Below are 12,458 nucleotides of genomic sequence, written 5' to 3' on the forward strand. Positions count from 1 at the left end.
CCGTCAGCTGGGCAAATCGGGACAGGCTATTCTGATCAAGCAAGTTTCTAAAAGGACTGGAATAGAAGAAGTCGGAATACCTGGCATGACATCACTTGGTTTGTCAAAACCGATTCATCTGAGATGAAAAGGGACGATGTGTTTTGAAAAAAAGAAAAAAAAAAAGGCGTGTGACTGTTAGTTTCAAAAATGCTTACCATTTCCAAGAAAAGGGTTACAGTAAGCGCTTTGAAAAACAGCAGGCACAGAGATAGGAAGTGTCACTTTTTAATGCAGATTAAAGCATCCACTCAAAACTGTTCAACAATGCATCCTTTTGGGTTTTGTTTGTCATTTAAAAGGTCTCCTCTGATTTCTTTCTCTTAACCAGAGGGTCTGCAGAAGCGAGAGAAACTTAATGAGCTGTTCTAACTGTGGAAGAAGAAATAGTTAAAGTGATCTGAATCGGCTGTTCTTCTTTAGAAGTGTATCACAGCTTCCATGATGTTCTGACACGATCTTTTTGTGCATTCAGTCTTAAATATTTTCACAGAAGTGATCATTCAGTCATGAAAAATAATGTAACATCTGTTGCAGTTCTCTGTTTAAAGCGTAGCTTACAAAGTAAAAAGGGAAAATCTCCCCACTTCCGTTTAAAAAAATTAAATTAAAATGTACAGGACCAAACACAGGCACTTCCCAAAGAACAAAAATGAAACCAAACCATGAATTATTCAATAGTAATAGATGACATCTCCGGTTTTGGAGGGTCACCTGCGGCTGCCTCAGCAGTGGCGTTAGTCTTTGGCTGTTCTGGCACGTCTTCTTCCTGCTCTGCCAACCCACCCAGAGACCCCAAGGGGAAAGTGCTTTCACAATTCTGAGTTGACGACACCTGCGAAATGACAGGCATTTGGACAGAAGAGTTGCTCTCAAAGCCATGCTCCCCTAGCTCATACTGCCCGAGGGTCTCTTCTTGTTCCTGGTTTAAGTAGTCCGGTACTAGGAAGTCACTAGAAGAGGGGCAAAGGACAGAAGAGAAACGTCATTTCTCACACAAATACCAGCGGCATCACACAAGCTACACACTGCATTGCACAGAGAACACAGAGATTCATTTCACATTGCTGCGAGACCATCACGGCGACACGCTCCGCTGAGCACTGTCACCTGCTTCTCATTTAAACACTCAGAGAACTCAGTCAGCGGCACCTATCGCGCGTCCTCGCGCTTCCGTTATTTCCTAGGCGGCAGCTTCGTTACGATTTCGGTTGTGTCGCCTCCAAGTTAATGTCTGGAACATCATATGGCACTGACAACCTCCCCGGAAAAAGGGAGCGCTCGACCTTTAAAAATAGAAGCAAGGATGAGCTCAGCGCTGGCGAAGATGTGGGGGCCTTCGCCACCACCAAGATAAGACCCACCCAAGAAAGGGCAGCGGCGCTCCTCGCAGAGCGGGCAGGAGGCGAGGAAGCAAGCGTCCTGCCCAAAGCTGGAGGAGTTTTGTGACGCCGACAGGGATGGTGGCACTGTCAAAAGAATGGAATTGCCTTCCCTTCCCCTTTTCGGGCCTTTCTGGGCAACGAGTTTTTAACTTACTCGTACCAACTGCTGGCTGAGCGCACCCAAAGAAAATCTACCCAACTCTCCAGTAGTATTTTCAGAGCACGTAAGCAAATTGAAATTTCTTTGCAGATTTCCAAGTTTGTACTTGAGGCAAGTCTATATATTACATGTGCAGACATTTGTATGCGTTGACTCCTCCTTGTAACAAAACCCACTCAAAAGCCGTCCTTTTTCTCCAACGACAGCAGCATTCATTACTTCGAATCCCAATTCACAACCAAATATCCTAAACTTTGCCTTTGTAAATTCAGACTAAAGGCCTAGGGACAACCAAAATCACATACTTGAATCTGACTTCAATTTGACGACAACAATTAAGTGTTCACCACAATCATGGCGTCACCCCTGAGCGTTTTCGCTCCAGTTTTGGCACAAGTTTGAAGAACAAGAACTGCGTAAACCCACAGATATGAAGCACTTGTACTTTTGAACAATATTGTGTTGGAAAAGCTGTCCCTGGCTTCCCTCGTTTGTTTTGCAATTTTTTCATCCTACGTCACTTCTGAGATAACCAAACAGAACAAAAGGCTGAAATGTTTTGCAGGGGAAAAAAGAATTCACGAGGGACGGTATTGTAGATGCCGTAACATTTACAAACGTTTCTTTTGCGTTGCACACACTGAGCTGCACCTTCTCTACAGATTTAAGATCTGCCTCCAATTTCTCGCATCCACTTTTGTATTTTTCGATCTCAAATTCCAACAGGGACAAACATTTATTTCAATATGAGAAAACACTGCTACTCTGATGCCTCCGAAGCTCTTTAGCGGAGTGCATTTGTGAGCCGTGCCAAATCCTTTGTGCTCCGATGAATGAGAAATGTCCCAATGGCCCTTACTATTTCAAACCCTATTAGTCTGATCATTTAGGGATACGTTACCTAGAAAATGAAAAAAGAGAAGGTATGGAGTCATGCAATCTCTCCACGATATCCACCATCAACTTGAAATGAAGCAATATGTCTATTCCCTAGGCAAGTGAACAGGCTACACGTCAGATTTTGAATAGCAAATCATTTACACAACTCCACAGGTACTACAGCGTCGAACAAGCTACAGCTTAACACCATTAGCCTGTCCACAGATACTTCTGAAAAGAGAAATTCAGGAGCCCAGAAGCAGCTGCTGCATATCACTCGATTCTTCAGTGCCCTCCTACAAAGCTTATACGCTGTAACACAGACCAGATACAACAGAGAGTGGCGCAAGAACGAACTGGGCTGGAATTAGCTGGCAACCTGAGGAGAGGCACAGCAGGCTGCCCTGAAAGCAGGAAAAGATGATTAAAAAAAAAAAAGAAAAAAAAAAAAAGAAGAAAGAAGAAAAAAAAAAGAAATAAGGAGAAAAAAAAAAAAAAGAAGCAAGTTTCCCTGTTAGGTTTTTGCTGTGCACCTCACCTGCTCTGGAAGTAGTTTGCTAGCTCTGACGCTTCATGGTTCAAGCTCCTCAGGTGAACGATTAAATTTCCAGAGTTGGTGAACATGGCGCCACATGTTTTGCACTCGTAAATCCGAGGCTTGCGGATAATGTGCCGGGAAACCCGCATGTGGTGTTTATATTCCCCGAAGGAAGTGAAAGTGGCACTACATATCTGGCACCGGAAACAGCGTTTACCTTCGTGCTTCAGGCGATGCATCTTGAGCGAGTAAGCTCGGGTGAACTTTTTCCCACAGCGGTCACACTGAAATGGTTTAATGCCTGTGGAAAAGAGAGCAAAAAGAAGGAATATAAAAGCACGTTCGCCTTTTGTAACGAGAGGTCGCTGGTGAAATCCTTCCAGCTTTCCAACAGCAAGAGGATGGCAGCTGCGGCCAGTCACAGCGAAAGCGCTGTTGCAGGAAGAAATTCTCTGGTTGACTCGAAAAACCCAGAAAAAATTAGAGCAGAGCTACGCTTTCACAGACCCAACTGCCAAGAGATCTTGTAACAACACGGCCCGTCCGTAACGCTCACCTGTCTTCTTCCTCGTGGTTTAAAATGAACGTAACCCTTCAGAGATCACCCTACGGTTCAGATCCTGAGCGCCAGCCAAACCGTAGCTGATGCAGCAGTTCATCTCAAACCGTCTTTGAACTCTTTTTGATCTCGGGAGATTCTTGTGCCAGACTGGTTCCCAACAACGCAATTATCAGCCTACCGTTAATTGCAACGTCTTTTTCTGGCTGCCTTTGGCCTCCGAGAAGTGCTCTGTGTGCACAAGGACGCCCCTGTAATGCGGCAGGAATGGTGATAAAAGGGTGAAGCAGGAGCCTTTATACTGCGTGGGAACCTTTCTATACAAGAATCTTCAGCAACTCTTCATGACTGACAGCTCTCTGAGACAGTTTAGCTTCCTGCTTCTCATTTTTTCCCCCTCCTAACAACTTAGAAATTCTATTGCTAGGTCATTTTTCATTTGTTACGAGCACTAGCAAAACCCAAGCCCTGTGACATGTTGTAGTGGCAGCGAGCACGTAAGCACACCCAAACAGAACTATTGCAACATAAACGCCTGGATCACCAAAAAGTTGAGATTTAATAAAAAGTCTGAACTCCAGAAAGTGTGGAAATCCAAACATGGGGCCAAGGATCTGGAGCTCTATTCATAATAGGACTGCCAAGGAATCAATAAAAGCTTTTTTCAAAAGGCTGAATGTGCACCAGTCCGAGCTGTTAATTCCACCAGTCTTTCACTCTGCTTTCCTCGGGTTCAAAGCAGGAGCTGAACTTTTAATTGGGGCTTTTACACCGAGAAAGCTGTAGTTAAGGTTACACTGAAACTCCTTGTTAAGCATGTGAAAACAAGTTAATATACTCGAATATCGTCCTGCGGAGCTAAAACCTCTCAGGCTTTCCTACTCTGCTCTGATGGCTGGAGGAATAGGATAGCTGGCCATTTCAGTTACGTGAAAACACTTTCAAAGTTTAGAAGTTTTGAGTTTCTTTTGCATGCTAATTACTCTAAAACAGCCATTCAAATCCCTCCTAATTTTGCCCGGGGGGTTGCCAGTTGACAGGTTGGCCAGAAAGGCTTTGCTGAAGCCTGCGTCTGCTCTCGGTGAAGACTTCAGCAAGGAGTTTGGAGTAATTTCACACCCGATACAGCCACAAAGTTTGCTTTCCTGAGTATTGAACACATGTTATTACTGCTGGCCTAAGCACAGCGTGGGCATGTTGCTTGCAGGGATTTGCGAAATAATTGTCGACGGCGTGAAAACGACACCGTGACAATTGTGGTTGTTCTGCCCAAAAATGGTCGAGTGTCCACGTGCAACGGGAGACGCGAAACCACGAGGCTTAGCGCTCAACCCTTCAGCACTCCCTTCATTCACTAAAATGTTGATGCTATCGCCAGGTAAGGCTGACCGGTCTCGAAAAACAGTGATAGGAAAGACAGCAGGAGTTCACACTTGGACCGAAATCAAAATGAACCCAAAAATTTGGGGATCGAGACTCAGAGGAGGCATTCAACACAAACCTTTTGCTACCTGTACTATCTGTAGTAGCTAAATTGATTAGCAAACCAATTCAGCTGTCCTGCAATCCCCTCAAAAATCCCCAGATCCAAAGGCATAGAATGTTCTCCAGCGTAAGGACATGAGACAGATAATATTTTCTTACGGCTGCGAGTCTCCTCTCAAACACAGCGGACAATTACAACATGAAAGAGGAAGAATTTCAATCTGCATCACTTCTTTGGTATAATAAAAAAGCCAGGCATACTTCATTTCATCTCCAATCTTTATAATGAAAATGACTGATCCTGATGAGTTCCAGGCAATCAGACTTTTTTCAGTCCACACAAATGCTAATCACGCACGAGCAGAGCTATCAGTCGGATTCGATGTATCAAAACAAGCATTCAGTGAGACACACCTCCACCCAAGCTTTCTGAAATCGATCCTCAAGTGCTTGGCAGGTGTTTTTTAAAAAAAGAATTGCGTTATTATAGTCCCTGCAGAGAGAGCAAAAACCTCTGCGAGTCTAAAAACGAATGACTCTTGGAAACAGCACCGTTTCTTACCTGAGTGGATAAGCATGTGTTGTTTTAAGTTCTGAATGCGAGTGAAGCGGACCCCGCAGGTTGGACACTGAAAAGGTCTGTCTGGACCATTTGGGCTGGGTCTCTCTGTGCTGCTGGTAGAAGGAGCAATGTAGAGTTGGTAGGGATACTGAACGTTCTCCAAACTACAAAGAAAAAATTCACTTATTTACAAGCAAGCTAGAGGCAAAGAGTAAGAAGCCTGGAAATCTGCGCCTTGAACACGTTTGCGTAAGAAGAAAGCGACTGGAGTTTCATATTTCTGGGGAAATCTGTATTTGTGCCTCCACAGCAACGTGTCTGACCTGCTCCTGGAGCCTGAAGAGCCGCTGGCTTTGCACACACGAGCACAAAGAGAGTATAACCTCAGACTTCTGGTTCTTTGGGCAACAGGTCTGAGCACCAGCTGCAAACTGAACTTTATTTTCCAGGCATGGGCATTTTCTCAAGCGTATCAGTGATTTACCCCTGAGGAGGAACTGAAAGATCCGAGCAAATGGGAAAGCAAAGGGCTCTTTTGCAGCTTCGGTGATATTTACAAACAAAATTAAAGCCAATTCATTTTCATTTCAATCCAAGATCAATGAAGAAACGTTAGTATCTACAAGTGCATATTCCTAAGTTTAAAATATTAACCTAATGAATCGATACTTGCTCCTTGTCTGATTCAGTTGGCTCTGCAAGAACCGTATTTAAGAAACAGCACACAGACTATAATAAAGGAACAATTTAACTTTCAAAGTAATTTATTTAAAACTGACTAATTGCTTCTCCATAGCCTCTAGCTGCAAACGGTTTAAGGGAACTACAGTGTTAGAATTCAAGTCCTCTGGCAAGGAACTCGCTTTGCTAAAGGGCACAGTGAAAGGAAAACAAACCTGCTGGTACAAATATCAGTACAACAGGAGTTGTACTTACCTGGGGTTTCCCTTTCCTGAGAATTAAGGTCTAGATTTTTTGTTGGAATGGACATTTCAGCCTGCTCACAGCGTGCTGGCAGATCAGATGTCACTGGCAGCAGGGAACTGCTCTGACCCTGAATACTCCGCAGCCAGAACAATGCAATTTTAGTTTTACTAAACTGCAATGTCTGAAATGTACTGAGAAAAAAAGGACAATGAAGCCTCCTGTTGCACATAGCCAGGAAGTCCCCTGGACTGAAGAAATCCTTTCGCTGCTCTGCTCCCATCTCGAGTCTCTGTTGGTATCAAATTTGTGGACTTCTGACGCTTGCAGGCACGAAACGTACACTTTGCACAAATACATCTTCCTACTCATCGTACAAAACCCCACAGAGCACATCAGCACAGAGGGACAGGAACTAGGACCATCTCTTTAAAATCAACACCTCAACTGGCTTTATCACCTACTCTGTCAGCACAACTGGGTATCTCAACTCTTGACCACAATGATGGGTCTTGGTGGCAAAAGTTCCAGTTGTAAAACTTATCTGGAGAGAGAGAGAGAGCACCAGGTACCTCTCAATACAAGATAAAAGACTTTCCTGTGGGAGTTTAGTATGAATCCGTCTGTAACACCCAGAAAGATTTATAGTCTCACATGGACTGGAATAATATTTGCTCTAAAGAAGGAATCTTATTGTCCTTCATTTCGTTTTATACACAGGAGGGTCCTAGAGAGCTGTGGAAAAAAAAAAAAAAGATAGATGCTGACAGACTTGTTGATCTTTGCAAAAGGGAATATTTGCAAGAGGGAAGTTACCAGCTCATCTCCTGAGCCTGGCAGAATGTTGTTCGCTGCCATTTATGGGTCTAAAAAAGCCAAGTGACAGCTCACCCAACTCACTCGCAGTAAATGACGGTGTTTTTACCTACAGGTTCTGATTTGCCTCAGCAAACTGCTGACAGGCTCTGGCATTCCCGTTCCTCTGTGTGAGCAGATCACTGGATAAGGAAGATTTTACTCTACTCACCATTAAAAATTTCACAGCTATGTGCAACAGAAGCGACAGCTGCAACGCAGGGCTGATAAAGGGCAGCAAGAACTCCCTCTCTTAGATGTGTAAGAATTACATTTTGGGTTTTCGTGACAACATTTAAATTGTTTTATAGAGGACTTGGTTCTCTGGCAACACAGCTCCCGGTTTTCTAGGGAGACACACAAACTAGGGCAGAAATTAGGAGCCACGGCTCTACTTTTGTTTTCAGCTTTCTCAGGCTAGCTCGCCCTCAAAGCCTGGAAGAAATTGAAAACGAGGTTTGCTTTTTTCCCTACCTAAAATCTTCATCATGAGAAAGGCTGGTGAAAGCAGGGACAATGGGAATGGCGAGGCTCTCCAGTTTCCAGTGACTGGGATGTCTTTTTCCATCCTTACGCTGCAAGCAGGCTGAAATACCTCCTGGTGACAGGACTGCGGACCTTAGCACAATGAGGAAACCACATTTGATCTGAAAAGCCATCACGTTTTCTCTCCCTGCTTCTTTTTTCCTGCACAGGCTCCATTTTTTACTACTTGCAATTTGGGATAAAGGTGGCGTTTAGCAGTCTGACACCTCAGAGTACTTCTGTACCAGCCAGATGAAGTTTCAAGTGTTTTCATTGTAACGCTAAAATATTCCACTTGTGATGTTTTTTTCTTTTTTCCAGCAAGAGATTTTATACACACTTAACTAGGTAGGACTAAACTCTGACCAACATGAATGCCAAAATGCTCGGTGAGCCTACAAACGTTCTCTATTTGTAAAAAGCAATTCTTTTAGAAAAGAGGAGGCTCTCGCCACATTGGATCAGAGAGATCTTTTAGAATTGAGCCTTTGCAACTCCTTTTTAAATGCAGCCACAAGCTGATACGGAGACTAACACTTAAACCAGCCACGGCTGAATTATAGAGCTAAGCTAGGGAAGTGTATTGCAACCCGAAAGTGAAATACCAGAGAAATAATACATCAGACTTCACTGTGAAACAGTAGTTGTAGCAATTAACAGTGTGCCTATTAAGCTGACAACAATTACACGTGAGCTGCTGTTTATGAAACCCTGATTACAGAGGAGAAGGATCAATTAATTATGTTAATTATTTAACACTCAAGAGACGAGATGCCCCAAATTTTGAAATATTTCTGCTTCTTGCTACAGCAGTAAGGATGTCATACTGAAAGACCTTAAGATGGCACAGTCTTTTGCTCTTGTTTTATGAATAAAATCATAGAATCCTAGAATGGCCTAGGCTGGAAGGGACCTTAGAGATCATTTAATCCAACCTCCCTGTCATGGGCAGGGACGCCTCTCAGCTAGATCAGGCATATAAATACACACTCAAATACCTATTTTTCAGTATAAATTTGCATCGTCCCCTCACAACTGATTTTGACAGAGGGCTGTCAGGATGCACTTGCATGTGAAATAAATTTTTTTTGACTCGAAAGCACCATTTCACACCTTTAAGTGATTCACAGAGTAAGCACGGTCTTGGCACTATCACTTGAAATTATAAAACTTAGTAATTATGGAGCCTAGAATTATCACAAATTCCCTTACCTCTTAGTTCCCTCCTTCTCATATAAACAACATGCAAATAATAGTTCATTTTGCTGATGCTTCTGCTACTCTGAGACTAATTATTTTCAGACTTGGCATAAACTAAGGCAAATATTCTTTCCTTCTCTGCCCAGAAGAGATCTTTTAGAGGGAATTTTCAGTGGATTTAAATGATTTTACGTATTTTGAACCTTCTGTGCAGTTTGGGCTGAAGCTCTGCAATTTTATAGGAAATTTCTGAAATAATCCACTGCTGAAAACATGTATGCCACTTGACTTTAGAATTATAGCTTTAAACCCCAGGATTAGTTCTCATGCGACATGTGCTCCTACTATCAATTCAAGCCCTAAGCGCTGGGTATTATTTTTACACCGAGATTTGTTAGCAGATAGATAAAATCTTCTATGTCATTCAAAAAAAATAATAATCTTACCCAGGCAGTTATTTTCCCTTCAGATTTAAATCCTGCAATGGGACAGATTTAAATGGAACCGGCAGGAAAGATTTTGTGAGCCCTGAAAATGCAGCTCTTGATGGTTTTCTCTGTAGGGAGTTTCACTTAACACAGTTTCCGCAACGACTCCCAAAGGTTCACGCTTCCTCCTCAGATCCACTTGTCTAATGGAATATTGTCCAAAAGCGACCTTGTCAATACTTAAAACATTTTTATTTGCTTAAGAAGGGAACAGCTAGCTAAACACCATTGACAAACCCCACGAAAGCAAAGAAATCCAAGCCAAAGCAGCTGCCGCTTGCAGGTACCTCGCTCTGCTCCGACAGGTCCACGATACATCTTTGGCCAAACAGACCTATTTTAGCTCAGCCTTCTCCACCAGCCTTCCCTTATAAGGGATTCTCTTAATAAATCTCTCATCTCAGCGCAGCAGAAGACCACTAAATATTTACAGTAAGGGACACGCAGCATCTCGGTAAGAAGCTGCACGCAGAAAGTTTGGGAGATTTAAGGCTGCTCTGTGGTTTATGGCAAGAGCAATGTCTGGCGAAGGCAAGACCAGGCACTTGTTTTCATTCTGTCTCTTTTGTGGCTTTACGTCAGCTTCAGCATGCATGCAACTACCCCAAGTGTTTCACAGTGAAGGTCTTTTTTTTTATTTATTAATAAAGAGCAGCGCTGAATAAACAGCAGAATCGTTCTTCACCAGGGCTGCCTGGGAATAGAGAGGAAATGAAAAGCAACAAGTAAGCAAATTCTGATTCTCATCACCTACATTCTTCCGAAGCATCCGAACCTTCAGGCACTGATTGTACTTTGATCAACACAGAGAAGTAGATGTACGAGCAACTAAACACGCTGGGATGAAGGCTGGGCAGGGTAATTAGAGCACAGCACTCGCTGCCGCACAGTTTGCACACTACATTGGGTACATACCGATCGTCATCATCTGCATGAGCGTTAGTGCCAGAGGTACTTTGGAGTGTGGGTAATCCCTCCGTAACCCCCTCATCTATGGAGCCTAGGCAAAGAAAAAAAGGGCAATTTAATGCAAATAAGTGTTCGAAAAGGGGTGAGGTCAAGACACATAAAGCTTGCTTTCCCAAATCTCTAAGAGACGCTGCTTCCTGGCTCATAAGATACTGAAATTGTCTCGGGAAAACCATTTAGAAAACCCTGAAGCAACGTGCTCCAAATCAGCTGCTCCTCTGCACAGATCGTCTAGGAAACGGACAACTCGATAAAGGGCAAATATTTAATACACCTAGAAAATGGAAACAATCTATGTTAAGTACAGCCAGAGTTTTCAAACGCATCCAGTACTAACACCATAAAGGAGAAATGTTACCTTCGCCTACAGGGAACATTTTGTCAATTTTCAAGACTTTCTGAGCAATAAAGAATTTAATCCTGCTACACTACATTGCTTTCGTGTTCCAAATTTCCAAATATATACCCATTGATAACACCTTCATCGATTTTTAAGATGCTGAGACAGGAAGAGCCCTCTGAGAAATTAGGAAAGCAACACAAACAACACCAAACATCTGTTTGCAAGAGAAACGCGCACACAAAACCATTCCAGAGCGTTGTCGGGCGCGCCAGCATTCAAGCAAACGCAGCTCAAGTGGGTTGTGGAAACGGAACCTAAGGCACTAAATCAAAACTTTCTCTTCATTCCCCTATGTGGCTGCTGCTCAGAAGGGCCTCTCCCTCATCACCACCTGGAGTTGGGTGTTCGATCCTCGTTTAGGCGTATGAAGTGAGGTTATTTTGGCGCGATGTCACCATAACAGGGAAAGAAGTTGGCAGCACCATCCTAAAACAATTCTAAGAGCTGGTACCCAATCCCTGCCAACCATACCCCTTGTTAAAAAAAATCCTTTGGTTTAGTTAAGTGTGACCATTTGATTAACCGTGTCTTGTTCCCTCTTTAAGCTGAGGGCAGAGAGCAGGCTGGTCCACAAGCCGGCAGCAGGAAAATCACCTGGAAGCGGTGATTCCATCTTGCCTCTTTTTCCTCTTCTGAACAGTCAAAGCAGCCTTTGGGTCTCATCACCAAATCCACGTGAGAGGAGAACAGATGGGGGAAGGAGGCTTCTCTACATCTACATCCACATCATTTACACAAGCAAAGCTCAGGACAGTGCTAGGAGCTGATCTTACTGCTCCGGTAAAAATTAATCTGCTTTCTGCGGTACACGAGTAATGTGAATTTGGGAACCCTTCAGTAAAACTCCCCAGGAAAATCAAGTATCCTTAGGTCTACAATAAGTGTCAGCCAAAATGGAAAGCCAAAGAGAAGGAACAAAGACATGCAAAGTGAAGCTGAAAACATGCAGATTTTGTTAAAAAGTACGAGTGCTGTCTCCGAAAAAGGCCGTCCCTCTAAAGTACAGCGTGTTTCACAAAACCGTACTGAAGTGAAAGATTATTATTGCATCTCTAGTAGTTTCAAAACAACTCTAGCAGAATCAAAATTTCAGATTTTGTTACGACCTGACAGAAGATGTTTGGGAAACTCAGCAACGACGCAATCTACAAAGTTCCGAAAGTTAAACCCATTTTGATTTATTCTTCTTTCTCGTGAAATACTTCACTGAAAGTCTACTGAAAAAGAATACTCTTGGGTTTGATTTTACCTCTCAAATGGAAACAGTGTTAATGAGTTATGAAAATATCTTCTCAGACAGAGCTATTGTTGGAACCATAATGACTTATTTATCAAGGCCCTGCTTCATGTCTCCTTCCGTATTATAAAGTGCTTCCAAATATAATAAATTGCAAATGAACAAGTCTTGGAATTGCCCAAAGAGTGAATAAGTGCTTTTTGCAATATCAGAAAGAGAGGCAGGGAAGGGTTTATAAAATCGCTATAAA

General features: G+C 43.0%; 1 protein-coding gene across 1 annotated transcript in view; it reads right to left on the reverse strand.

Moving 5' to 3' along the window:
- Nucleotides 1-252: 252 nt before the first annotated feature.
- Nucleotides 253-12,458, reverse strand: part of LOC104272812 (zinc finger and BTB domain-containing protein 44) — a 15,514-nt gene continuing 3,308 nt past the window's right edge. The window contains exons 2-5 of the mRNA XM_009867910.1: nt 10,515-10,599; nt 5,608-5,771; nt 3,002-3,302; nt 253-992 (exon numbers count right to left, since the gene is read on the reverse strand). Of these exons, the coding sequence (XP_009866212.1) occupies nt 710-992; nt 3,002-3,302; nt 5,608-5,771; nt 10,515-10,599 (833 nt within the window). The 3' untranslated portion in view covers nt 253-709. The remainder of the gene's footprint in view (nt 993-3,001; nt 3,303-5,607; nt 5,772-10,514; nt 10,600-12,458) is intronic.

This window comes from Apaloderma vittatum, unplaced genomic scaffold (genome assembly GCF_000703405.1).
Source record: "Apaloderma vittatum isolate BGI_N311 unplaced genomic scaffold, ASM70340v1 scaffold13864, whole genome shotgun sequence".
In the NCBI taxonomy this organism is placed as follows: Eukaryota; Metazoa; Chordata; class Aves; order Trogoniformes; family Trogonidae; genus Apaloderma; species Apaloderma vittatum.